Source organism: Camellia sinensis, chromosome 8 (genome assembly GCF_055761805.1).
Source record: "Camellia sinensis isolate YWXY chromosome 8, ASM5576180v1, whole genome shotgun sequence".
Taxonomy (NCBI): Eukaryota; Viridiplantae; Streptophyta; class Magnoliopsida; order Ericales; family Theaceae; genus Camellia; species Camellia sinensis.
In genome coordinates this window covers 66,102,609-66,130,000 of record NC_138968.1, presented here as the reverse complement: position 1 = coordinate 66,130,000, position 27,392 = coordinate 66,102,609, and the positions used below count along the sequence as shown (strand labels likewise).

At 34.3% G+C, this 27,392-nt stretch overlaps 1 protein-coding gene and 1 long non-coding RNA gene across 9 annotated transcripts in view; both read right to left on the bottom strand.

Annotated features, from left to right (window-relative positions):
- ATVPS33 (Sec1/munc18-like (SM) proteins superfamily) overlaps window positions 1-7,207 on the bottom strand; it is a 16,333-nt gene extending 9,126 nt beyond the window's left edge. For 6 of the 8 annotated variants that reach the window (XR_014337775.1, XR_014337777.1, XR_014337776.1 and 3 more), the window contains exons 1-11: window positions 7,054-7,207; window positions 6,921-6,960; window positions 6,711-6,791; window positions 6,228-6,422; window positions 6,005-6,115; window positions 5,848-5,913; window positions 5,551-5,658; window positions 5,400-5,444; window positions 3,802-3,858; window positions 2,284-2,378; window positions 42-93 (exon numbers count right to left, since the gene is read on the bottom strand). Coding sequence is in view for 2 of the 8 variants with exons in the window: in XM_028244067.2 (XP_028099868.1) it covers window positions 42-93; window positions 2,284-2,378; window positions 3,802-3,858; window positions 5,400-5,444; window positions 5,551-5,658; window positions 5,848-5,913; window positions 6,005-6,115; window positions 6,228-6,422; window positions 6,711-6,791; window positions 6,921-6,960; window positions 7,054-7,106 (903 nt within the window). In the remaining 6 variants the exon portion in view is untranslated. The remainder of the gene's footprint in view (window positions 1-41; window positions 94-2,283; window positions 2,379-3,801; window positions 3,859-5,399; window positions 5,445-5,550; window positions 5,659-5,847; window positions 5,914-6,004; window positions 6,116-6,227; window positions 6,423-6,710; window positions 6,792-6,920; window positions 6,961-7,053) is intronic. The other 2 variants (XM_028244067.2, XM_028244069.2) reach the window with 2 other exon arrangements.
- A 9,486-nt stretch (window positions 7,208-16,693) lies between these two features.
- LOC145796569 (uncharacterized) lies at window positions 16,694-18,122 on the bottom strand. Its single transcript, XR_014337046.1, has 3 exons — window positions 17,827-18,122; window positions 16,986-17,050; window positions 16,694-16,762 (listed from the first exon to the last, which is right to left on the bottom strand). It is a non-coding gene; the product is annotated as an uncharacterized LOC145796569 (long non-coding RNA).
- Between the last annotated feature and the right edge of the window lie 9,270 nt (window positions 18,123-27,392).

The following is a 27,392-nucleotide window of genomic DNA, read 5'->3' as shown; positions in this document are numbered from 1 at the left end:
GATAATTTTCTGGAAGTATATTATGGTAAAAATAGATCAACCTGGACAACAACTTCAAAGTTGAGATCCCGTATCTCTTTGAACAGTTTGTCACTGAAAAAGAGAGAGAGAGAGAAGACAATCCAACAGTACATCAATAAGCAAACACGGGTTATCAAATAAATAAATAAATAATAAGCAAACACAAAGGAAAAAAAGATGGGACATAGAAAAATGGATAATCTTAATAAAAACAAGCATCCAGGATAGCATCACACCCTTTGTTGGAGAAAATGAAAAATGAAAAAATAATTGACATCCACATAAGAAAAACAATTAGGAGTTTATTAATTAGAACAAATCTCTCCGAAGCAAATGTCAGGACAAAGGGGATCCAACATAGATAAAATGGCATTCATGCACTAAAACTCTATCAAGTACAACATGGATGCTATAACCCTACCACTGTCATCTCATGTCAAACAATCTCCATAATCAGTCTCCATTTCAAAGGCAATGACATTTTTCCCTGACAGGAAATAATTTCATCCGTAAATTGCTAACAAAATTCTAGTTCTTTTTACTAACATGAGGCTCTCCATCATCTTATGAAATTTGATAAATTCAAATTGTCCTACCTTCTTTTTCCATGTGAATGCTTGGAATTTGGACTAGCACAACTGGCTTAACATATTCGTCTTTAGTTATAGAGAGGTTGAGTGAACATTTCAACAAGTGCTGAAAATAATTCCTGACAAGACCCCTATCAATTGCAAGCGTTTTAAATAGTTTGTTTCGTTAAACAATTACAGACCAAACCTTCTAGCATCCAAAGAGCATTTGATAGAATGACTCTTTTTGCATGTATAAATAAGTTGAGACTTTGGATTGAAGAGAAAGGTGGAAATAGAAGCATGATAATTTAGGAACAGTCCACCTACTCAAGGACAGACAGGCAACAACAGAAAGGAACAATGTTGTCAATAGCTCTCTCTCTCTAGGACAGACAGGCAACAACAAAAAGGAAAAATGTTGTCAATAGCGCTCTCTCTCTCTCTCTCTCTCCCCGTTTGTATATTGAAGGAGGCAGTGGTTGGACATAGGTTGTAGGGGTCGCCCATGGGTTTTATTTTGGGTCAAGTTATTAAATGGGTCATTATATATGTGTTTTATTATATCTAAATAATCTTAGTGGTCAAAAGTCCAAATTTCTTATTTTAATATTGAAGTAGAATTAGAAGTCATTAAAGTTTCCTATTATGATTGAAGTAGAATTGGAAGTCATACCTGGTCTAGAATATTAGTAGTTGCTAAATATTTTTAGTTTCTAAATTTGAGTTATAGTCCATATAGAATTACGCGAGTCTTTAGCTTATAAATATATGTGTAATCTCAATGATTGAGGAGAAGAATTAATATTATGACAATTTAAGGTTGTGTTTGTGTGATTGGCCTATCCTTGTGAGTGTGAAGCACCTCTCTCTCCACAGCAAGGTTACTGTTCACGTCACTGTTCACAGTGCTTAGAATAGTCACCCAACAACCCCTAAACACTTGTGTTTTCATTCCCAAAACCCTACCCTTTTACAAACCCTTAAACTCCTATTTTTAAATACTTTTGCAACCACAAAAACCCACTAAATCCAGCCCTATAAGCCTATTGTTGCTGTTGCCAATATACTTAACCCGGGCTCACTACTCGTGGGAAAGTAATCCCTACTCGTCCTCCATCAAAGTCCTATTCCAAAAACAAATTATAAGTTATAACCTCTTTCCTATTCTTATACACCCTTTTCCATATATTTAACAAATTATATTCTGGCAGAATTTTCATTATTTGACTTAGGACAAAAGCATAAAGAAAATATTTGAAACAGTACTCATCAAAAATAAACTGAGTTTATATTCTTATGATGAACAAAGTTCATTGCAGCAAACGCATATATTCTCTATATTGATGCCCATAGACTGAAACATTTATCCACCAAACAAAAATAAATAATAAAAATAATAAAAAAATAAAAACTAAAAACCCCATCAACAAGGTGATATGAAAGGTGAAAAATGGTTAAACACATCATCATAGACTAGACCAAATCTACTAAACTATATATATGAGAATGTTATAAAATAAAAAATATAAAAATGAAAAAGCATGGGTTCAGAATGAGAATAACAACAATAACACTGCTTCTGATAAACTCAAGGACCAACATGGGATCAATGGAAACGTAACGCATGCACGCACACACACAACGCCTCATGGTGACACAGCAAGATAGTACACTCGTAGACATAGTTTACCTCGAATTAAGTGGAACCTTTATCTTTTTCCCTTCTTGTTGGGCACCCATGATAGATGAATCTAGCTCCACAGCACCATTATTGACACGAAGAAACTGCATGAAACCTATTAGAAATGGCTTACGAAAAAATCTAAACAAAAAAGAAATAACAAATTCTTACCATAATTTATATATCTCATGGAAGGGCACAAAAAAATCACCAAAATAAGAATACTGGGACAATATTGCTTTAAATAATTTTTAGGAGCCCAAATGTGCATTTAGAACCCGAAAGCAATTCTTGTCAAAGTTTGGCAACACAATTATGCATTTGACAAACTTCAGTACCCACATTCTGACAGAAGCAGCCCATGCCACTTTTGGGCAAACACAATTTTGCATGTTTCAGTTTTTCTATAGGTGCAGCAAATTTGCCCCTCACCTACTTGCTCCCTGAATTAATAAATAAATAAAAAGCAATTATAAGGAGTTACCAAGATTTGAACTCCAATCAATTCTAGGGACTAAGCTCACTTACCAAATAAATAAATAAAACTTATATATATATACTACTTGGCAAATATATTTATAAAATGTATCCATATAAATGGTAATATTTTTTGTTTAGTGGGGGGGCCATTTCTTCTAGGATTTTCAGTCACTACGTGATCATGTGCATACTCTTGTTATTGGCTAGTTTTTCTTCTTTTTTCTTTTTTTTTTGTTTTGGCTAGAGGGTGGGAGTTTGTTTTCTCCCTTGGCTTTTATGTTTTTGATTTCGGGTGTATGCGTTTGATTTGTTTGTAGCTGTTGCTTTTGTGTTAATGCCAAATCTTTCACCAAAAACATATATATATATATAAATATATATATGGTTTAGTTTTTTGTTTTCTGAAACTTGTATAAATTATATAAAAGAAATTCTTTGATCCAAAGACAAGCAAGAGTGTTTTTGGCATTACTGTTAAGAATAGCTCTAGGCAACACACCTACACACACACATATATATGTGATGTGAGGCACATGCTTATTTTCTCATGTTTATACATTGAAAGCACATAAGAGTATATTTTAATTTAAGTTTTTACTTGGTTCAAAATTTTATTATCTTATTTTACATTAATTATGACATTGGTAACAATATAATATATTAATAATCCAAATTCCAGTCGCAAATTGACCCAAGGGTAAAGCTAACATTTCAACATCTACAATCAATTTTTGCAGTATTTTTAGTAAAACAATCAAACAATCACTTTTAGCAACTACATCAATTTTGGAACACAACATTGGGACACAAAACTGATTATAATCACTTATAGCATGATCAATTCTCAGAATTCAATTCTGCACAAGTATGCTCTACAACAAACTGTGTCCACAACAACAAAGGCTTAAATTGTCTGACCCTCTTTTACCAAATATATTAATTAAGCTATAGCAGTCTCAAGTTCTGCCTGCCATGCAACAGATTATACACATTCAAATTTTAAGGGACAACAAGAAGAGTTGTAGTTCCAATTTTGCACACTTTTACCTCATCCAGCAGACCCTCATATGTTAACTGCGAACACATAGGAGTAACCATATCCACCTGCATTCAAGTTTGAAAGAAAATTTAAGGTAAACCATTAAAATATTTCACAATAAAATTATCAAGTAAAAAATTAGCATCAAAATGACAATAATTCTACACTCCTCAACCATATAAAATAGGATATTTCCAAATGATAATTTAATTAACAATTTCAAATACGCTGAGTAGATTCTGATGAAGCACCATTACTGAGCATCAAATGTTAATAGCAGCAAAGTTTTGGTTGGTATTTTGGACACAAAGCCATAATGGTTTGACAGTGTTTTAGGGATACTATGGCTGCCAATTATTTTAGGCTTGAGGAAATGTAGTGGGTTGGATTTGGGACATCCGATTTTGGAGAGACGTTCATGATTGGGAGATGGGAGCAGTTGTGGACTTCAAAACTCTCCTATACACGTAGAAGTACTGGGTAGGAGAGTGGATAGATTAGATGGGATTATTCTAGAACCAGAAAGGTAAGAGCCATTTGGAAAGCTAAAGCCCTTCTAAGATTACCTTTTCTAGTTGTACAATATCGCTTGGAAAAAAATTTGGAGGAGGATAATTAGAGGAAAAGAGAGAACATCCACAGTTGGGGTTGCATGTGCAATGAGTCAAGGAATCGATGACTCGCTTATCCTCTGTGAAGTGGCTAGGGAATCATGAGCTTTTATGTGTTCTCTGTTTGGAATCCTGGAGGCGATACCAAGATTGGGTATAGGTTTGTTTGCTACTCACAGAGAGAGCTCAATTTCTAGAAGTACAAGGGTGTGGCTTATGTCTTCTATGCTTGATTTGGTGTTTTTGGTATGAAGAAACCAAATGGATTTTCACGAAGTGGAGGTGCCTTTGTACAGAGTGAAGAGTCTTTTCCAGCTATTCTTTATAGTTGGGTAATAAGGAGCCCAAACTCAATGTACAGCAGCAGCAAAAAGTTGGCTTCTAGGGACTGATTTTAGTTTCTTTGTAAAGCCTGGATGGTGTTTGTTCTGGGCACTGTGAACAGTATCCATTAATAGTAACAGAAGGCTATTATTTATTCTCTTAGGAAGCAAGGTTTGCCTAAGGTTTGGTTGGATCACACAATCCTTGAAATAAAACTTCAAAGCTCTAAAAATTCTCTAAAGGCTCAACTCAATTGGATTATAAGTGTTACTTAACTTTTATATAGACATTATAGAACTCCTCCTACTAGGATTTGACATTCTATTTACTTGTCAAAAAAAACAAAATGATTTTCTATATGGAAACCAAGACTTTTGACTTCTAAAGCAAATAAGATTCATTAATAAACTCCGATTACATAAACCCCCTACAGTCCATTTCCATGAGAAAACAGTCTCCCCAAAGAAAAAAGAACATGTTATTTTTAGGCATTATAACATCATTCCAATAATAAAAATGTTTTTACCAAAAAGTTCTAGCGTTGCAAAAGTAGACGAATTTTTTTTGTAAAACAGAAATTGACTATAGAAAAAAAACAAAAACAAAAACAAAAACAAAAACAAAACAAAACAAAACGAACTGCTACACACATACAAAGAACGAAGCAATACCTCTCTGTCCAGAAGAATGAGAGTATTTATCTCGGGCACGCCCATCTGCAGTAAGAAACAATTATGATTATATGACTATGGAAATGGGTAATAACTTAACCATACAATTTTCTAAACTAGCATGAACAGGATTCGAATGATGCATTATTACATCGGACGAGTTAACAGGCTCTTCTGCTTGCATCCGATTCAGAATGTCAGCAACACGTACTGATGCCTTGCCTTTGGCCCTCACATTTGGTATCAGTCCAAAAGAAAACTACAGCTCATGAACCCATGAAGAACTGTCAGACTGGCAGATACAATTTAAAAATTGTACAGAGATACAAGTACATGAAAACAACCCCTTTGGGTGCTATCTCTGTATGTGGACAAAATTATGTTGAAGAAATATAACCTCAACATTACATAGGTCAATTAAATTATGTAAGGGAAAATTTCAATGAACCTCAAGCTTGTGAATTGCTTTTGCTATATGCCAGAGAGAGCTCATATCGCCGTCAACTGCGCATTCCTATCAAGCATAAGTCACCAACTCTTAGACACTAGCGACTCAAGGGAATGCAATTTTGGTAAATCAACAAGATAAAGTAAATAAAGCTTACTTTAAAGGCAAGGTCAAGTTCAAAAGATAACACATCCTCATCCAAAGGAATTACATATAATGGGTACTCTCCGATAGTCATCAAGTGATGAACTTTTTCCTCCTCCAATATCTGCCAAACCAACAAATAATATACAGTTCCATTTGAAAGATATATGTACAATTTGATCATTGAATATAATTTTAAAAGATGCCAAACTAATAGAAAGACCAAAGAAGCTTGCCTTCTCGCACGCGACTGCACGACGAGGAACAAAATAAACAAAATACTCTCTTTGAAGCCCTTTCGAAGCATCATTATGAACATGTGAGCAAATGAACTTCATCAAATCAAGCTGAGCTCGGACAAGATAAACCACTTTGGTGCATTCAGTCAGAACTGGGTCCGGTGTAAGATGCCGCAATTCAACTCCATGCTCCTGATTGCAAGTAAAGCACTAACCTCTCAAAAGTAGCATACAATGAACCCATTTGAAAAAAAACAGCATATTTGGACAATTATCTTGATTTTAAAAACAGATAAACATGTTGCAGAATGTGTATGTTACCAAATGGGAAATAAAGTAAAATTCTATATCAGAAACTTTTCACTGATTCATGAACTTACAACAATGGAAACAAAAGCAAAGGAATCAAAAACAAGAAGAACAACAATAGCCAAAACGAGTTGGAGAGAGAGAGAGAGAGAGAGAGAGAGAGAGAATTGCCTTGAGAAGAGAGGTCTGAACAATCAAAGAGAGAGACCCTCCAAGCTTTGGATCGATGACCAAACATTTCTTGCCTCGAATCTATGAATTCAAGAAAATTAAATTAAATTCAGGTGATAATAAATAGTATATATACATATATATATATATATATATATATATATATAAACATGTGTACTGAAATGGGTTTGTGGAAGAGATTAAACTGACATTTTTTAGGATAGTGATGAGCTCCTTCTGCGATTTATCTCTAATTTACACAAACAAAACAAAAAAATTGACAAAATTGAAATGTATGGTCAGTGAGAATCAAGTACAACTGTGAATGAAGTAATGAACATACCTTATAGATGTGAGATTGATAGGTGCGTTGTCCAGATTAGGAATTTGAGCCATTCTCTCTCTCTCTCTCTCTCTCTCTCTCTCTCGGCTAGTAAAGCGAAGAACAAAACGAACAACAAGGCGATGGGATGGGATTGCATTTTGTATGGGCTTAGGATGGACTTGGATTGAGGAGTGGGCTTTCACCACACATAACGCAAAAGGTCATCATTTTCTACTTGGGCTCAAATTGAAACCATCTCTTTTTAGCCCATTGGTTTTTTCATAGAGAAAAAAATTCGTTTTTTAACAAATTTTTTTTAGTGCTGCTATTAACACATGTCTAAATTCTTTGAACCCCTAATTGTTAGGACCCCTATCCTATCTTTAAATTTTAATAACATTTTTTTGAACATCCCACTTAATACCAAATCTACCCATATTCATAATATTATCACAAAAAATGCACACTCTCTCAATTTTTCATGCCCTTGTTAATGACTGTCCATCTCATGTTCAAGAGAACACTGCGGTCTCTTGCTGTTGAAGAACACTGGCTTCTTGCGTGAACAGACAATTAACAGTGGTGATAATGGTACTAGTGTTGGTGCTGGTACTGGTGCTGGTGCTGGTGCTAGTGCTAAAGCTATATACAACAAAGCTGTAGACTTTTTTCTTAAGAATCAAAGGTCTCTTCACTCAAATTGAGGTATAATTTGCTTTTCTCTTCTCTGCAATTAACTATGACCACACAAACAAAAATCTTTTACCAACCGGAACCACAACCACACAAAACCTTAATTGTGATAATAACCTTTCCTTTTGTCCATTCTAATCACGACACTTAGTCAATCTTTGTCTTATATTTTTCTTTCTTTTGGTCCTCTTCATGTCTTTGCAAAGTCACCTCTCTTTTGCCTATTTTTTAGAGAGAATATTATAATCTATTAGATGGCCTAATTCCACATCAAATTCAATTTTTTTAGGGAATGGATGGCTAAATATTATAATTTAATGGATAGCTTGAATATTATAATCTAATAGAGGTCTACATACCAACTAGTAATAAAATAAAATAAAAATATCAGAATCATTCATGGCCTACAACAAAGAGATCAAAATATCTACCTTGATGTTAACTTAATCTCTTCTATCTAACCCTTTTTTTAGTTAACTTAATCCTACTTAATTTAATTTTATTATTATTATTATTATTATTATTATTTTGAAACAAGATTGCAAATAAAATTCAATGGTTAAATTACAAACAACCCATTGATTTTTTTCCACTTGTAAGCAAAACCCAAGTCCCTTTTTGAGGGAAAGTTTAGAAAATCCCGAAAACAAATCAAAAAAGAACAAATGAAGAAGAGTTATTGAAGTCTTGAAGAGGAAAACAAACTGTTTACTGGAAGAATGACAATTTTTACTGTTTATATTCTCTACTTCTATTTGCGTTGGTCCAGTGAAATTTTTGGTACAAACCTTTGATAAATGTTAACATTATAGTGTTGCTTATACAAAATAACAGGGATTTATTTATGTATTTTTATGGATGATCTATTCAATATTTAAATTTATTTGAAGATATTATTTATGATTTATGATTGATAAAATAGTATTTTGTATGTTGATGAATGATGTTTAAATTATAGATTGCATGGGTTTTTCATGTTCAAAGTAGCTGGAGCGACAACTGAAACAATTTTCTTCGGTCTCAAACACAGTTCAAGATTAACATATCTATTACATTCTATAAGTCATGAGTTTTGGCCTTTATTAAAGAGATGGACCCCCCATAACACATTACAGAGCTACAACCATGATGAACTTGAAAATGAAAGCACTTTTGTCAAGATAAAAAGTTTTTCAGGAATAAAATTTGAATTGAATTCAGGAATTAGGATTTTTTTTTTTTTTTTGGAACTTTGAGTGTTTTTGTTTGTTTGAATATTATTATTTGGCCCTATCAATTTGTGGGTAGTTATTAGTTGGTTTTTATTTTATTATTGTAATCAGTAAATACAAGAAGATAAGACAAAAGTGAGTTTCTCTCTCTCTCTTTTTTGTTTTTTTTTTTTAAAAATTGGTAGAAGGGAAAGCCAACAATAAGACTTGAAGGCTTTTGGTATTATGTGGGATATAATTTTGGTTGTTTAATTTGTGAAATATTGTTGATTTAGTATTTACTCTATTGAATTATATTATATTGGTTTTAGCCTTTGTCTTATGGTTTATTATATTTTCTTAAGTTGCCTTATATATTTGCTTACATTGTCATTAACTAACATCTAATTGTACTTGGTGGATAGCTATGGTGGAAACTGCTCGAAATCGCCTAACAACGTCTAAGAGACGTAATATTGTAATTTCTCAAAAAGCGGCTAAGAGACCTCGATGCACTCGTAAGACTAAGGATCAGGGTGGTGGAGTTAATGAACAAGACATGAATGACATAGGTGTTGCTCTAGCAGAAATGGTTGAGGTTGAAAACGATGGGGGCAATCAATTTAATGCTAATTACATGGGTGATAAATTGGGTGATGAACCAATAGATATGGGTGATGATTTGAGTGATGAACCAACAGATATGGGTGATGATCCGGGTGATGAACCAATAGACATGGGTGATGATCCGACCAACCAACAAATACAACTAAAAATGTTACTGAAGATCTTGCTGGACCTTTTCGTGGGAAGCCAGATGATCCTTCAATTTTGAAGAGTTTTCATTGTCACGAAGCAGCAAAAATTTGGCATAATGATGTAATTCCTTGTCTTAGATTAATTTAATGTTTTAAATTTTGTTTCAACTTAACTAATTCCTTTTCTTTTCTTTTTTTTATTCTATGTTGCAACAACGCGGAATACTTAAATGCTTAAATCATGGTTTTAAAGTTGGTGAATGGTCATTCAACTTGAAAGAAAATGAACAGTCCAAATTTCATGGTTTAATTATGGATTCGGGGTTGATTTCTTTAGTGAGTTGCTCATATAAATTTGTAAACAAAATTGTAGTTTAGCCTTTGTGGAAAGATGGTAGCCAAAGACAAACACATTTCATCTACCATTTAGTGAGATGTGACCAACCTTAGATGATGTCAGTATAATTCTAGGGATTCCGGTGATTGGTAAGTTTGTCTCTTGCAAGAAGTTATCAAATGTTGAGGAAGCAAATCTGCTAGTTAAGGCTTTGGGAGTAACAGTAGATGAGGCAAATGCAGCATTGAAGGTAGCATGGGGCTAGTTATCAAGGTAGAATGATTGAGACAACGGTTTAGGTCAGTGTCTGATGCGGACAATGATAATACCATTGAGTGTGCAGCAAGGGCATATTTATTATATTTGTTAGGTTGTACCTTTTTTGCAAACAAGACTAGGACATGTGTTCCAATAGTGTATTTGTCTTTTCTTATGGATTTACGATCAGTTGTTTCTTATGCTTAGGGTGCTGCCTCATTGGCTTTTTTATACCAATGATTGGGTACTACCACAAGGTATGTCGTGAAACAGATAATGGGATACATGACATTGCTGAAAGCTTGGATTTATGAGCATTTTATTGGTGCTAGACCGCACCCCAATTTGGACTATAAAGAAGCTCAGCCTTGTGTCTTTCTTTGGATTTATCGCATCCAATCTAGTTCGTCAACGTCTATTTTACAAAGGGTGCAAGAGGATCTCGACAGATTAAGGGCCCATGACATAAGTGTCAATCTTAACTCCGTTTATGCACATATTACTTGCTATTATTCAACCAAATTCATAACTTATGTATAAATATTTGACTATTGTAGGTTACTTGGGATCCATACCATGATAAGCGTATTGAGCTTCCTTTTTTTGATGTTGCTTACTATAGTGGATGCTTAAAATGTATGCACATTGTTGAACCATACCATCCAAATAGGGTGTTGAGACAGTTTGGTAAGGTGCAAACTATTCCCTCACCTCTACTTGCTCTAGTTCGAGCCTCTAAAGAATCCACTGCAAACCAGTACAGCATTGCCTATAAATACTTGGATACGATTTGGGAGAGTTGGGAAAATCACTTGTTGTCTGAGACGCCGAGTAGTGCTCCAGTCTTGCATCCATGGGATTGTGTGCCAAGTTACTTGGAGTGGTTGACTTCCATTTTACACGTGCAAGTTCAAAACCCAACACATCATTCTAAGTATAACCCACGCTCTGAGACATCAATTGCTTATCGTCAGCTTCAATTCGCATGTCAACTTTTAAACTTTTCATTTTCATGTATATTTTCTTCAAGGCAATTGTTAAGTATTATTTTCTTGTTTATAGTGCATTGACAGTGCCTTGAGCATTTCCCGTTCAATGATCGAAATAGGATACAATGAAGCAGCTCCCACCCGAGATATGTTACACAATGCTATGAAGAAGATAACACAAGTCTTGGAGGGCCAATAGTCTAGTGAAGAACATACACCATCGGAGAACTTAGTGTACACTCGTCGCACGAAACGTGGAGCAACATCTTAGACTTTAGTATTTTGTTGGTTTCAAATGTGCTTTTTGAAATCTTAGTCTCAAACATATGTTAGACTTTATTACATGTTAGACACTTTAGTATATGTTAGTTTGTTTGAAAAATATTTTTGGCATATATTTTAATGGTGGTTTGTATATGACACAAGTATTAGCTAGGCTTGTATATGACTTTATCATACTTTTTGGGCACTCAATGAATTAGTTTGATGGTTTAGCAATGACATTGAAATCAATGAATTTGTTTGAATTGTTTGATGGTTTGAATTGCTTTGATAGCTTATTTGTTTGAAATGTTGGTTTGTTTATTACAATAACTAATGAATAAAACAAGAATTTTATGTTCATCACTGACTAACCGAACAAATCCTCTTCGTTTAGCACTGTAAAACCGAATCAACATGACTCGTTTAGTACCATAATGCCGAACAAATAGCATTCATGTAGCACTCTAATGCTGAACATATAAGTTCTTTTTAGTACTGTAATGGAACATAAAATGCTTGCTGGCCCAATCACTTCAGCATTGTAAAACTAAATAAAAATAAACCGTTCAGCACTGTGTTGTCGAACTAATCTTCTTTGTTTAGCACTATTTGTCGAACATTAGTGATCCTGTCAGCACTATATGTCTTAACAAAATTTGTTCACCAATGTGTAATTTGAATCCATTTCAATTCACTTTTTTCCATTCCAATTCAATATAACAATGAAAATAACATAACTTTAATCCATTCAAAATACATAAATTAAATCCATTCCAATTCTTTTCCATTATAATTCAGTATAACAAAGAAAATAACATAACTTAAATCCATTCCAATTTTGTTTCTTATTTCACTCGTATGACATTAGTCCTCATCCAAGTCCACTGTGTTGATTGTGGCTACATCTGGACTGATAACTGATTTAAAATGTTGTATTCTGGAACTATATGCAACCTCCCAGCCTATAGCACAAGGGTCGTGGTACCTCCACCAGTTAGTTGCTATGGATGGAATAGGATGACCAGGCTTCAAGATGAGTTACAAAAAAAATTAAAAAATATTATAATGTACAAAAATATTGTTGTTATTAAGTTTTAAATGTTCTAAGGTAGGCTGTTGAAACCAATACTTGAACAAAATGGTTATAGTTGACAAAGCCAATACATATCTCCTTGCGAGAGGCAACAGACATCAGTATTGACTTAAGAGGGAGGAATGTCAAACATTGTTGCATATACAAATGGACCAGAATGATTCGGTAGAAAGACGATATAAGATGACCCATGTCAGGCATAGTCATCAACTAGTTCAACCCAGGGTTTGGTTCAAAATATGCCAAGATATTGGTAAGGTAATTGATTCTCTCTTGTGATCCAAATAATTTCCTATAGTGATCAATGTGCACATGTAACTCTGTAAGTAAATATTTTCTCACTTGTAACCATCATTCGTCTCCAAAATCCATCAAACCAGCAATAGCTCGGAACCCACAATTGTTATCTGCTGCAACATCCTTAACGTATTTAATGTATCGTCCCAATTCTGAAGGGAATACCTCTAAAAAAGAATTTGGATTCAATGATTGAAGCCAGTGAACCTATCATAACCCAATGCCAATGTTAGACAATAAAGTAGACAACATGACACAATTACATACCTCACTAGTAAACCACGTACCTTTTTGTCTTCTTTGTTTTCACCTTTTTTGTTGTTACACTCGCATTGCACTGCTGGAAATTAGGCTTTTAGCGGCGTTTTTTAAACGCCGCTATAAGTATCAAAAACGTCGCTAATTCTTTTTGTGACGTTTAGTACCAAACGTCGACGACGCGGCCGTCGCTATAACTTTATGGCGTTTGAATAACGTCGTTGTATTAGTATAGGCGGCGTTTTTAAAAACGCCGCCAAATGTCCTGCCCGAACAACACTGTGACGTCACTATGATTTTAGCGACGTTTTTAAAACGCCTTCATAGATTTTTTTTTAATTTTAAAAATTCCAACCGTTATAGTGGCATTTTAAAAACGCCATCTTATCTTTCTTTTTTTTTTGGTTTTGAAATTGTGCTAATTTTATGTGATTAAACTAAAAGAACACCAATAATAAAACTAAATAACACTAATATGAAATAATAACTCCCATTCAAATAACAAATATAGCATTAATTCACTTTCCCATTCAATTTAATATAACATTAATTTTCCCACAAAATAACAAATATAGCATTAATTTTCCCACAAAATAACATATTCAAAAATTGAATTCACAATTCTCAATCAAAAAATTACTACCTTATATACAAAGCCACAAAATAACATTACCCTCCTCTCTCTCTCACCACTCCCCCATTTAATACAAAAAATAAGAAATGAACCAAAACACCCACTGTCAAATCCGACGAAAAAAAGAAAAAATAAGATAAATAAAAAACCGAAGGATTTTAACACAAAAAATCCTGAAAAAATTGCTGGCCCTTTGGCAACTAATTCAGAAGTTGTGGTTGGATCCGATGACAATTTGGTAAACAACTTCTTCACTTGCTCAACAAGGTCCTCATGCTTCACAGCTACAAAAGCAACAATTACCTAGAATAATAGCTCCAGGTAGAACACCCAATGTTCAGGACTTCAAGAAAGTAAATTGACGGCATTGAATAATTGATAGATGAATGAAGGTGAAGCCAACATGTTAACAACTAAATAGAACTAGCAATAAATTATGAACAGACAAGATGCTCATAACTTTATGACACCACCTACCATTCTGGATGTGTGTGTCGATATATACTTTTGAAGATGATCTTTGGTGATTGTCCTGACATTTAAAGTCAGTCATGTCAAGGTGCTATAAACTGTACCAAGTGAACTCACTATTATCTATTAAATTAACATCATCTCTGGAATACTGTTTTTTTTCCCTTCAAAACAAGAGATTGGTGATCTGGAGGCTGGAACCTCTGATCTTCTGAAGATTCATATGAAATCATTAATCAAGGAAAATAAGAAGCTTAATTCGCCTTGTGAGCTCCACAATCATGTCATACATATTTGAATGAAAGCAGTGTAAACACGTGTAGGGAAGAGAAGTACCCAGCCAACAATGTTGAAGCCCTTCTCAATAAATGCTGCATCAGTGGGTCGCTTTCCACTCACTACTTCAAGAACCAGAACCTCAAAACTATAAACATCAGTCTTTTCTGTTGCTCTACCGCTTTGCATTCATTCTGCCAGTGAAGTAATACACTCAATTCAAAATAGACTACTTTGAATGCTTATACCAAAATCACAGTAGCTATACTACAACGTTACAAAATAGAAAAAACTTGGGCCAGTGCTCCACATGCCTGCTGCTTCTCAAGTTCAATTGAAAGTCAAAAACTGAAACAACAGATTTTATCATACGGGGTAACATTGTTCAATATCTTAAACCCAGAAGGCACCCACATTATTCTTTTCTTTCTCAAAATCGTAACTAATGCATCTTCCTGACAACTTTGATGCAGACCATTAAAAAAAAAAAAGTGAATTTAAAGAAGCAGCAAAATTTGAAAATTTATTGATATCAAGTCAGGATATCCAGTTAGGACCTCGTATGGTTAAATTTTGGTTTTATTTGAGTCCTATTTTATCCTCATGTCATCATCTAGTTTGCTTTCCCAATTTTATTATGTAATTAGGCAAGGTAACCTCAAACCCACCTATCAGACTGCCCCACATCAGTCTTAGTGAAACCAACATCAAGAGTAGTATTCCCCACTAACAATCTCAATAATAAAGTTTTGAGCATTTGAGTGTCAGCTGTAATTTAAATTGCCTTACCTGGAGCCAGATACCCAAATGTTCCAGCTACAATAGTCGTAATGTGAGATTCCTCATCTTCTAATAATTTGGCTAATCCAAAGTCAGATACTCAAGCCTCAAAATTCCCATCAAGCAAAATGTTACTTGACTTCATGTCACGATATATAATTCGTGGGGAACAATCATGGTGCAAGTATGCCAGCCCTTTTGCAGCTCCCATGATGATATTTAGCCGTGTATCCCAGTCCAGCTGCTCAGATCTCTCTGCACATACCAGCAGAACAAAACAATGTTTTCCATATATTCAAGCAGCACATTTACAGACTGCAGTGGGCAATATTGTGAAGAGAAAGGCCATAGGTGGTGAAAGTTGCGCATCTCAAAATCAAAATATATCATGCATTCCACTAGGCATCACATGAATTAAACAGTATCAAATGAATCCATAACAATTTTTTGGCCAATCTGGTATCCAAATAAAACTGAGAGCTTCGGATTTTTGTAATATCATTTGTTGGCATATCTGGAATATTGTAAGATATCTGCTGATACATCATGATAACTTGTTAAAGGTGTCAAATAATTGCACATCTGCATTCAAAGCTACAGAAAATGAATTATAATATAATTGTTAACACGGAATAAAGAAGTTCCATTCAAATCCATCTAGAGAACCACCTGATGAGATGAGCACAAAAGATTTTTACCACACCTTTCTTATGATGAGATGGGTAGGATTTCCAGCCCAACACAGTCAAAGCAAGTCAAGCTGTCAAAAGGAGTCCACTCAATTTTTAGTCAAAGAGAGGCATTAGAAGCAGGCTTCAGAGAATTTAATTTGATCTTTTATAGAAAAGTAACAGTGTAACACCAAATTAGCTTGGCTTCCACCATGTTTTATTTACGGTATTAGCAATATTTTTGCTTTTCTATTTCATCGTTAGACTAGGTAGTTGTTCTAGACATATCTATTGACACAAGTAATCCATTAGGCAAGCAACTCAAGCCAAACTTTGTTTTCTGTTATCAAAAGAAAAGTACAAAGTCAATCACATTGAGCATCTCCAACGCTATTTAGTCCTGTGAGAAACACAATTTTGTATATTCTGCAAGGTGCGCCATCCTGATTAATTGTTAGCTCAAGATAAACAAGGCACCAAAACCTTTGGTTACTAACAAGGATATGGAACAAATAAGAACAAGCCACAAAGGGCATAATTTTCACTAGTTAACTAGGTAAACATAAATCACAAGTGAACTGCAAAGACAAGTTGACATATTCTTCAGTCATGCACAGAGCAGTATGAATGAAGAGAAGATATAGATGATCGTGACAGATTAGTGTTACCTGCATCCAGGCTTGCCAGTTCCCATTATTAGTAAATTGAAAAGTGTCACTATTCCATTTGGGTAGTCATTGAAATTGAAAAGTAGGTAGCTTCCTTTGTCAAGAAAACTGAGTCACAAAACTAAAATTTAACTCATACACAACACCTTAGAAAGTGCAATGAACAGGAAAATAACAATGTCAGCTCTTGGAGATGTAGGTCTTTGGTAAATGTAGGTAAATCATTAATATTCTATCAAAAACAACTATGGATTGAATAACACATGTCCCAGAAGGTGTATTAAAATACTCTTAACTTAATGGCATAGGATACTCATTATCAGAAAGATCTGTTCCTTCTAATTTTGGGTTCCCAGCATTGACTAGACCACCAAATATCTGCAAGCAAAAGAAGACACATGAAAGACAAATTATGTTAAATTTTATACTGCAGACAAAGACAATCAGTCAACTAAAAAGAAATAAAATTGAAGACCACATGAAAGCTTTTGACATATTTGCAGGTCAAGACAAATTATTTTAAACTAAGTATAGCATCCAGAACAGATTCATCGGACATATTTGCAGGTCAAGATCACCAAGCTTATAGTTCCCCACCATCTAAATTCTTCAGGGGGTTATGTTAGAAGAAAACTTGTATCCTTGAGATTCCAACTCAAAGTATTAATATACAAATAAAGTATACATAAAACATGAGTTATTTGCTGCAACAATGGTGCTATCAAGGATGTCAATATTTTTTCATTCCAATGAGCTGCTTCAAAAGCATATAGTGTTTGGAGAGGCAATCTTATCAGTATTTTAAATAAATGGTCATTCTATTAGTAAAGGTTGGCATAGCGGAGGTTACAAAGAAAATTTCGGCCTTAACTTGCACAAAGTGTCTGTCCTCATGCTTTATTTAAACCTGTGTTTAAACCACTTAAGAACCAAAGCTTTAATCACTGTACCCTCTTTAATGGTTACATACTAGTATATCTTGTAAGCTGCAAAAGTATGACAGTAGTTAATTTATTTGTGTACTTCAGATATAGTATACATACCTGGGCCTTGCCCATATTAATGTATTACATTTTGACCTCAAAAACATTATTATGTTTTTTTAAACAAATGGGAAAATTTTAAAGGTATTTTGCAAGCAAGCAATAACTTACATTAGATTTGGACCAGGCCAGATCCAAGACATCACTAGTGTGGCCATGAAATTCTTGCAGTGGCAACTCCTCAATCTGATGAATTTTTTCCACCAACTCCTCAATGACAGGAAGTGAAAAACCAAACATTTTTAAATATAAACATAATTAATTAACGGTTTTTAAAAGTAAGTTTCTTACATTCATTCAGAATATAAACATACATAAAAATAAAAAAAATAAAAAATTTAATTCAAGGAAACAGAGTTTAAAGCAAGTGTAAATAAAAACCACCTTACCGATTCTACTTTGCTAATCATAAGTTGGCACGTTAGACTATTCGAATTATAATAGATAGAATATAGACACTAATGACATTAAGGAGTCACAAAAATTGGATGCCCCTCTATTTGAGCCAAAATAGGAATTTGAGTTCACCAAAAAACACAATTAAACACCTGTTTTAACAAGATTTTAGCTTCCAAAAAGTAAATTTTATTTCTTCTCTCCCACACACCTGGAGAGGGGTTTTGGGGAAGGAAGAAAGAGAAGAAAAGAAAAGGACAGTAGAATAATTACCTAGATAGATAGAATAGACAATAGAATAATTGATTAGTGTGTGTACACCTAGCATTCATATATTGCTTTTCTATTTTGTGCACGAGACTTCAAGCAGTTATATTGTCCAGCCCCTGAAACCACCCAAACATAAAGTTTAATAAAAATAAATTTATCATATAATATTGATTAGTGTGTGTTTATCAAGTGTATGCAAATTTAAAATATGGTCTTACAAAGTCTATGTTAACTGCGCATGCTTGTAAAAAATTATATCTTAACACTTAGATTATAAGCATTGAAAAAACTATTGTACGGGGAACAATTTCATATTTCACTGCTTGATAAAGAACCGGCCAACCTCATTACACATTGTTTTTATTTATTTATTTTTGAGCAGCAAAATTGCCATGGGGATTACTTTCCAAATTTGTTTTTCTATCTTTCTGAAAGAAACCCCATCCCACCAATGCAACAACTCTATCACCGAACCCGGCGTGACCCATTGGATTCGCCACCAATTAAAATATTCGACCAAACACACCAACTCAACAGGTAGAGCAACAGAACATGGTCCATTTTTCCTCAACCCAATTGTTACAGAACACACAAAAGGTACTAATACTTCCATTAAGGATGCCAATTCGCTTCAAAATCTGAACCCAAGTATAAATAGAACTGCTGCAAAATCAGAGACAGACAAATTTCTGGACTCATAATCGAGAAAATGAGCACTCGATCTTTGCTATATTTATAAATCATAAAAATGAAAGAATCATGGACATACCATAACTTTTTAATTCCAAAATAAATTTCTTCACAAAAGACTCCAATAAAAGCCTCCCCAAGGATCTGAAAATATTTGGTAGATGACCTAGAGAAATAATCTTTATGTCAATGATCTGTAGTAGCAGCAAAAGCTCCTTCTTCCGGTCACTTTCACACAAGGCCCGCAAATCCTGATTAAACTTGTTTGTAATTTCAATAACCAAATCGAGAGAGACGGGAAGGAAGAGCATGAGAAAGAGAGACAGAGCACCAAATGGTGGTCATGGTGGAGCCTCGAAATCGAGAGAGAGAACTTCAAAATCGAAATCGCTCAGAGATGAAATCTCTGAGACCGATCTGAATCTCTGAGAAATCAAGCACTGCCTCTCTCTTCACAAGCTCCCAGTCCCTGTCCTCCCTCTTCTCTCATAAAACTATGATTACCGACCAGATCTAGAGAGAGAGAGAGAGACGGTGGAGCTTTGAAATCGAGAGAGAGATCTTCAAAATCGAAATCGCTCTGAATCTAAAAATGAACCTGCATGAATCTGAATCTCAAAGAAAATCGCTCTCGAGGGTTTAGAAGCAATTGGGGGTGAGCAGGAGAGAGGCGAGATTTGAAGGTGTGAGAATGAGAGGGTTGAGAGAAAGAGAGAGAGATGCGTGCGTATTATATCTCAGATTCAAAATAAGGGTTTCAACAAAGAATGAGAGAGGAGGCGCGTGAGGCCAACGGATTTGGAGGCGTTTAAAAGCGACTCCTATTATAAAACGGTGTAGTTTTATTTTAAAGAATAGGTGGCGTTTATAAAACGCCGTTAAAAATTAATAAAAGTGACGTTCAAAAAAATGTCGTTAAAAAAACGCCACCATATCCCATTTTTCCTGTAGTGTTGGCAGTGACTCCAGGTGAATATTGTGCTGATGCAACTAGTTCAAACGCAAATGGCTCACGATGAGTAGAGGTTTCAATCTTCAATTTTGGCCGACCCCGTGAATTAGACTTCATTTCCAGCTCAATCCAAAATGTACAATCAGGTTTGGCTAATTATCATGACCCAAACCACACCCCTATAGGTTTAGCATCGTAATCAGCCAGTAATCCTAAGATTACCGAAGGTCTCTGAAACAGATTAGCAAAATAAGGGGCTAACAAAAGCAAATATATAAATATAATCGTCCAATGAGTTGTGTAGACTTATACGAGCTAGAAAATTCAAACTTTATATACATATATAATCACATCATTCTTACGTCATCCATACATATACAGATAAAACAAAAGGGACTTAGCCCTATTTACAGAGTAACACAGAGACTTGCCCAAATAAACAAAAGAAATATAAGCTTAAAACTTGTTCACAACACATTGATTATAGAACTCATCCACAAAAGACTTTCAAGAACCTTCATGTGAGGCACTTAGGTTGGCTGACAAAACAGAAGGCCAGACAGGTGCCATTAGGCTCAGTCTTGCACTCGTTCACCTACATATATATACAAATAGTGAACTAAATCCCAATGAATAACATTAAGGTAAAGAGGTTAGTGAACAAATTTCGAATGTTCCATAATCATAAAACAAATTATAACATAATCATTCTCATATCTGACCATAATAATGGTACATCCAACAAAACAGAACATATCGTCTTCCAACTAAAGTAATTGGTCCCAGACACTGATTATCAAACATAACACTACTTTGTCAAGTACCTAGCAAGATCTCGTAATCACATATATGTCATGGACCCGCATTAACATGCCATCCGCCATGACTTGGGACTTCCTTTGGATGCCATAATAAATAAAAATAGAACATTTGTTCACATAAACAAAATATCATTTCAGAAATTATAACTTATCCAATAACATTTCAAATATAATTCATATGATCTTTACAATCACGTTACTTACAGTGGGCTTCTAGAAATGGTTGATCGGTCTCTAGATCTTGACCTACAATCACAAACATACATAGCACAAAACATGTCTTATCATTATACATTCATATGGCCATTATGGCTTAGCTTCCCTTACATTATCTCATTGCTTGTACACATTGAAACACACACTCTGAATACACTCGACTTATCATATTTTGTTTTTAGGTGTGTTTCTAATTCTTATCCTTATTATTATAGCTTAACCATGGCTTAAGAATGCCTAAGATGCAATGAGGATGTAATTATGCACTTTGAACACTTGACAAAAATTCAGAAAATAGGGCAGTTCGCTCAAGCGAAGCTTTGGTCACTCGAGCGAGCCCTTTGGTCTGCAAAACTTTTGAGAGCTCGCATTTTAGGCTTGAGCCAACTTCTCGGTTGCTCAAGCCAAGATTGAAAATAAAGGGTGGTCGCTCGAGCCAACCATCAAACTCTACAAAAGTACTAAGAGCTCACAAAGTACAACGAAGCTTCGGTCGCTCGAGCGATGATATAGAATTTTGGAATTTCCATATTTGCATTCAAAGTTCAAAACTCAATTTCAATGCATCAGAACTCATTCTTTTGGGCCAAAACTTGAGAAAACACTTCGAAACTTGTAGAATATCATGAATTGAAGGTCATTTTGCAAAATCAAAGCCTAAAAGCATGTCAATTCTTCAAAACCAAACTTTAAAACACATGCATGAAATGATCATGAAATCCAAACTTCCAAAACATGTACAAATGAGATGTTTAAGTATGAAATCATGGTGAGCTCTCAATTCTTAGCACATATAAAAACTTGCATGTGTGAATTCTTAGAAAATAAACTTAAAACTTGTATGCATACGGAAATCTTTTCCAAAATTCTTTGTTAAACTTCAAAAACATATAAATCACTTTCAAAACTTCATGACTCATGCATGCATGTAACTTATAGCTTCTAATTTTATCTCTAATGACATGAATGATGTTCAAAAATAAAAGTTCATGACAAATTCATGCATGCATGTATGGAATTAATCTTAATTCTTACAATCCTAGCTTAATTAGCAAAATACATGCAAATGGTCAATTATCATCCATAAATACAATTCTTCTCAAAACACATCATCTTCAAGAATTGAAAGGTAAATTCTTACCTAAAGCCTTCAAACACACTAGTTCTTGTACAACCTTTTATCAATTCAAGTTATATCTTCAAGTTCACCTTCAAATGCACACTTTCTCTCTCTAGATGAGAGTTCTCTCTCTGTCTTTGATGTATTATTAGATTTTGGGAGCTCAAAATGATGAAGAGATGAGCTCAAATGAGCTTAAAGCCCAATATATATAGCTAGAGTGGCTTATTACAATAATTAGAACATTAAACCAATTAAACACAACTTAATTAATTAATTTAAATCAATTTTCTAATTAAACTTACCAAGGTGTTCTAAAAATTCCAAATAACATATTGATGTAACCAGTTTTGGTATCCGATGCCGATAAGGCTTTCAATTTTCAGATCAAAACAGAATTCCAGATAGATATTTCTACAAGTAACAGATAAAAAGTCAAATAGCATGCAAAACACACAATGAACACGTAATTTATTTTAATCTCTTAATTAACATCCTTAAAGCAGATTACGATTGGGGTTATTATAGTCTCCTCACTTTAAGAAGTTTGGTCCTCCAGACTTAAACATACTGTAATAATAGTATGTGCCTTGCATGAGCCTTTTTAAACTAATATATATATATGAAGTGCCGACTCTAATTGTTTTAGGGCTTAAAACGAACTTTCAACACGGGATTTTTCATACATATTTTTTTAAAAAAATAATTATACGTCTAATTTTTTTTTTTTTTTACAGTACTCATAAAAAGGTTACTTCTAGTATAAATCTATTAAAATTTACATAAATATACATTAAAGTTTACATTAAGGAAAATGACCAGAATAATCTAAATTGAAGTATCAAACAAACAGTAAACAAACTATAACAAAAATCACTTAAACATCATTCTTCTAGCATTTTTAACTATAAAATTACTAATCTAGTTCGCATAATCCAACTTATATGTTAAATCATTTTCGTTGGATAAAATTGTTAATTCATTTAATCTTTCATTTGACATAGTTGAGCAAAGGTAAAATTTAATCAATTTTAATTTAAAAAGAGTAACTGCAACTAATATAATCAATCGTATTCTTTATATAATCATACATTTGGAATATAACCATTCAATAATTTCTAATAATTCACCACATCAATAAGTTTTTTGGTTTCTTCTGATGAAAAACAACTATCTATTAGTTTTAAATAATCCATCATATCAACCATCTATTAGTTTTAAATCATAACTGATTTTTGTTAAGAACCTTTAAATTCCAGTGAGATTTTTTTATATGTGTGACAACCATCACCTCTGATTAGTGTTAAACTGTGATTGAGCATGATAAGTAATTGATTAGAATGAAATCCTAATCTGTTTGCACGAGTGTATTGTTTGAACTGCATTTCTATCTGTTTGCTACAGAATGATCTATTCATGTTTTAATTTCGAACTGCGAATTGAAGGTCTTATCGGCGACCGAATCAAAAATTGATTAGTGTTATATGCTAATTAGGATTTATGTGATTTTATGGTAGGTTTAATTAAAATTCAATTTGGAATGATTAAATTAGTTTAAATAATGTTAAATCACATTAGTTCAAGTAAATTACCTTATTGCCATTAAGTGGATAATTCTAGGCCATTGTTTATTCTCTTTAATACATGTTGGCACACCTCTTTTCATCCATCTTCTTGCCAAATCGTGAGAGAGGGAGAGAGAGTGAGGAAAGAATTGAATTCAACTAGAAATTTTGCTTGAACTTTGAAGAATTGAAGAGGTTTTGCAAAATTGAGCTAGCATACTTGGAATTCAAGACCTAAGGTAGGAAATTCACCCTCTTGAACATGAATTTGAGTTGTTTCTTGCATGGTTCATGGAAATATTGGAGATTAGAGTCAAGTTATAGCCTAAAGAGTTGAATTGAGAAGCAATGTGTGCATGCATGTCCATATCATTGAGTTTTGAGATCATTTACATGAGAATTTCCACATGCATGTCCATATTCTGGTTGTAGTCCATGAATTCACCATGTTTTAGAGTTCAATCTTGCATTTAACCATGTTTTGGAGCATTGGAATCCATAGGAGCTCATGCATGTTATGTTCTTACATAGTTCATGAAAGTTTCTTTGAAATTGTGTTCAATTGGCTTACCTTTGGGTTTGATTTTACAAAATTGATCTTCAAAACATGTTGTAGTATGAGTTTTCAAGTGTTTTCCAGAAAATTGGCCCAAAAGGATGAGTTTTGATATGTTTAATTCTTGGTTTGAGCTTTGGGAGCAAATCTGGAAATTCCAGATTTTGGCTTCCACGCTCGAGCGAAGGATTCCACGCTCGAGCGACCATCTTTTTGTTCAGAGCTCCGCTCGAGTGACAGAATGCTGGCTCGAGCGTAGATTGCAAGCTCTCAGGTTTTTGTGCACGCAGACGCATACTCGAGCGATGAGATCTACGCTCGAGCGAAGAGTTGTGTCTCATGCTCGAGCGAGCATCGAGTGGGGATTTTTAACATCCAGTACTTTTCATGTTTTTACAGACCGCTCGAGTGAGAGAGTCTACGCTCGAGCAACCCCTCTATTTTGGTAAGCTTGCTCGAGCGTAAAAGTCACGCTCGAGCGAGACCCTTGTTTTCAGTAAATTTTGAAAAGTGTTTTAAAGTATAATTTTTGCATCCTCATTCCATCCTAGGCATTCCTAGGCCATGTTTAAGGCATCTTATGAGGATAATGTTATAGAACCACACCGAGTCAAGTTAAGGGGCTAAGTTATTAATCCCAAGTGTGTAACTTAGTTTGTGTGTTCGTTCAGCAACTGTGTAAGGTTGGCACCCGAGGACGCTGACTAGCCTGTCTTTAGCCCAGTACTCTGTGAGTAACAATATTGTAAAGATACGTTCAATTATAATTATTTATGAACGATTGACTGTACCGCTTTCTGAAATGACATTACTTACTGAATGAATGTTTGTCCTATTTGTAAACTGTACTCGTGGCATCCATAGCAACTTACTGTTACTGTACTGTTACTGCTACTGTTGCAGAGATCTCTGTTGATTCCAATGTTTGGAATTACTACTGTTTACTGTTTGATGGCCATCAACTGACTGTTCGGTCTGTTAAGACTTACTGTACTATTTTGCTATTGGACGTACCACGTATAACCGTTATGATTTCTAAATGACTGATATGGCATGAAATATGAGCCACTGATTGAATAACTGATTTACTGATGCAAATGACTGCTTTAATTAATGAAAGGACATTCATTCTTAACCCCTTTACGCATATGTTATTCACTGGGCTTTAGCTCACTGTTTATATTTATATGTAGGTGTCCAGGCACCAGACCGAAGCTAGGAACGTCAAGTTAAGCTCTTGTTTTGTTAAGCCAACCATCGCGCCTCACTTCAAGGTTCCAAGTTCGTTCAAGCTAAGGCTGTTTTGGGGTGTTTGAGATTCACCCTTTGTCTCTATTTTGTATTGACTGAATAGGACTTGACTGTACAGTTATGGTAAAGGGATTTGGTCCCTAACCCGGATGTTTGTGTATATGACGTATGTACATATGTTTTGATTATGAATGTGGCTTGTTCATAAAAGTCTTTTTGCATTCAGGTTTTCACAGCTCATTGGACCTCTTTTAATTACTGTTTGGCTTCCGCCAGCCCCTTACTCTGTATTATTGTTATTACTGTTAAGCAGGCCTTTGGTAATCACGGATTACTGGCCGATTACGATGCTAAACCCTTAAGGGCGGGTTTGGGTCGTGACAATATGCTAATATAATAATTAACAACAATATGAGACTTTTTTTTTAGTTAATTTTATGGGGCCCAAAGCAGTGGCTTTGCTGGCTTGTGCCCATAGTCGGCTATATATATATATATATATTAGGGATGTTTATGGGTAGGTTTGGTTTGGCACTAAATTTGTAACCAATCTAATTATGATTGATTTTAAGTTTTTCAACTCAAAACTAAACCAATCATGTACTAGAACCAACACAACTCAACCCAATGTAGCTTGGGTTGAATCGGGTTGAAATTACGATTCCATTATATTAAAAATAAGTAAATCAATCAATAATAAATAATTAAAATAAACAAGTCTTTAACATTTAAACATAACAAAATTAAGGGTGCTAGGGCCAAAAATTCAATTTTGAATTTTGTTTGGTGAGAGGTCCAGACGTTGAATTAGCTTGTCTATAAGGACAAGTTTAGGTTAAATGACCAAAATACCCTCTATATATACATGATATACACTGCCAGAAAATAAAACCGGTCATCTCCTCTTTGTCCTCCTCTTCATTCTCTCTCTCTCTACTATCTTTCTTCATATCTCCCTCTTTCGTTGCCTCCCACATCATCGCCTCCTCCAACACCTCATTTGACGCCACTGTGACTGGTGCGTTGCCTCCTCCGATATAGCCGACGACCTCCGCCGCGACTCCATTGTCGATCTTTACAACCCTACCCACGTTTGTCTGTCTGTCTGTCTGTCTCTTTCTCCTTTCGCCACAACAACACCACAATAGATCACCATCGTGTGTGGCACAATCAAGTCGCCACCTCACCGGACTCCCCAATCCCTCACAAGCTGGATCAAGAACAAACAAAACTCCCACTGTCACCACGACGGAGCTACGGATCTAGATATATTCATTAACATCATTGATATATATATAGATATTGATATACATGTTTGTTTGGTGTCTCCCTATCTCTCTCTCTCTCTCTCTCTCTGTCTGTCTGTCTAGATCTGAGTTTTGTAGTAGTTATTGTTGTTATTGTTGATGTTGATGATGATGATGATGATGAAACTTTACAATAGAGTAATTTTTATTTTTTTTTAATTTCCTAATGATAAAACTTTGCAATAGATTAGCTTTTTTTTTTCTTTTTTAATTTTCTTCTACTTTATTCTTCTTCTTCTGATGGATATAATGAGAAATATCAGATAAAAAAAAGATCTGATTTAATTTCCTTATACTTTCTTCTTCTTATAGAGAGAGTTAGAAAGATTAGGTTTGTTTCAACAGATCAGATCTATTGAAATATATATATATATATATATATATATATTAAAAAGAAGCTATTTTAACAAATAAAAATTGCTATTTTTCAATTTTAACAAAAAAAAATTTGTACAGATAAAATTAACAAAAAAATTGAACAGATAGGTAAAAATTTAGGAGATCAGGTGGTAAATTTCAACAGATAATAAAAT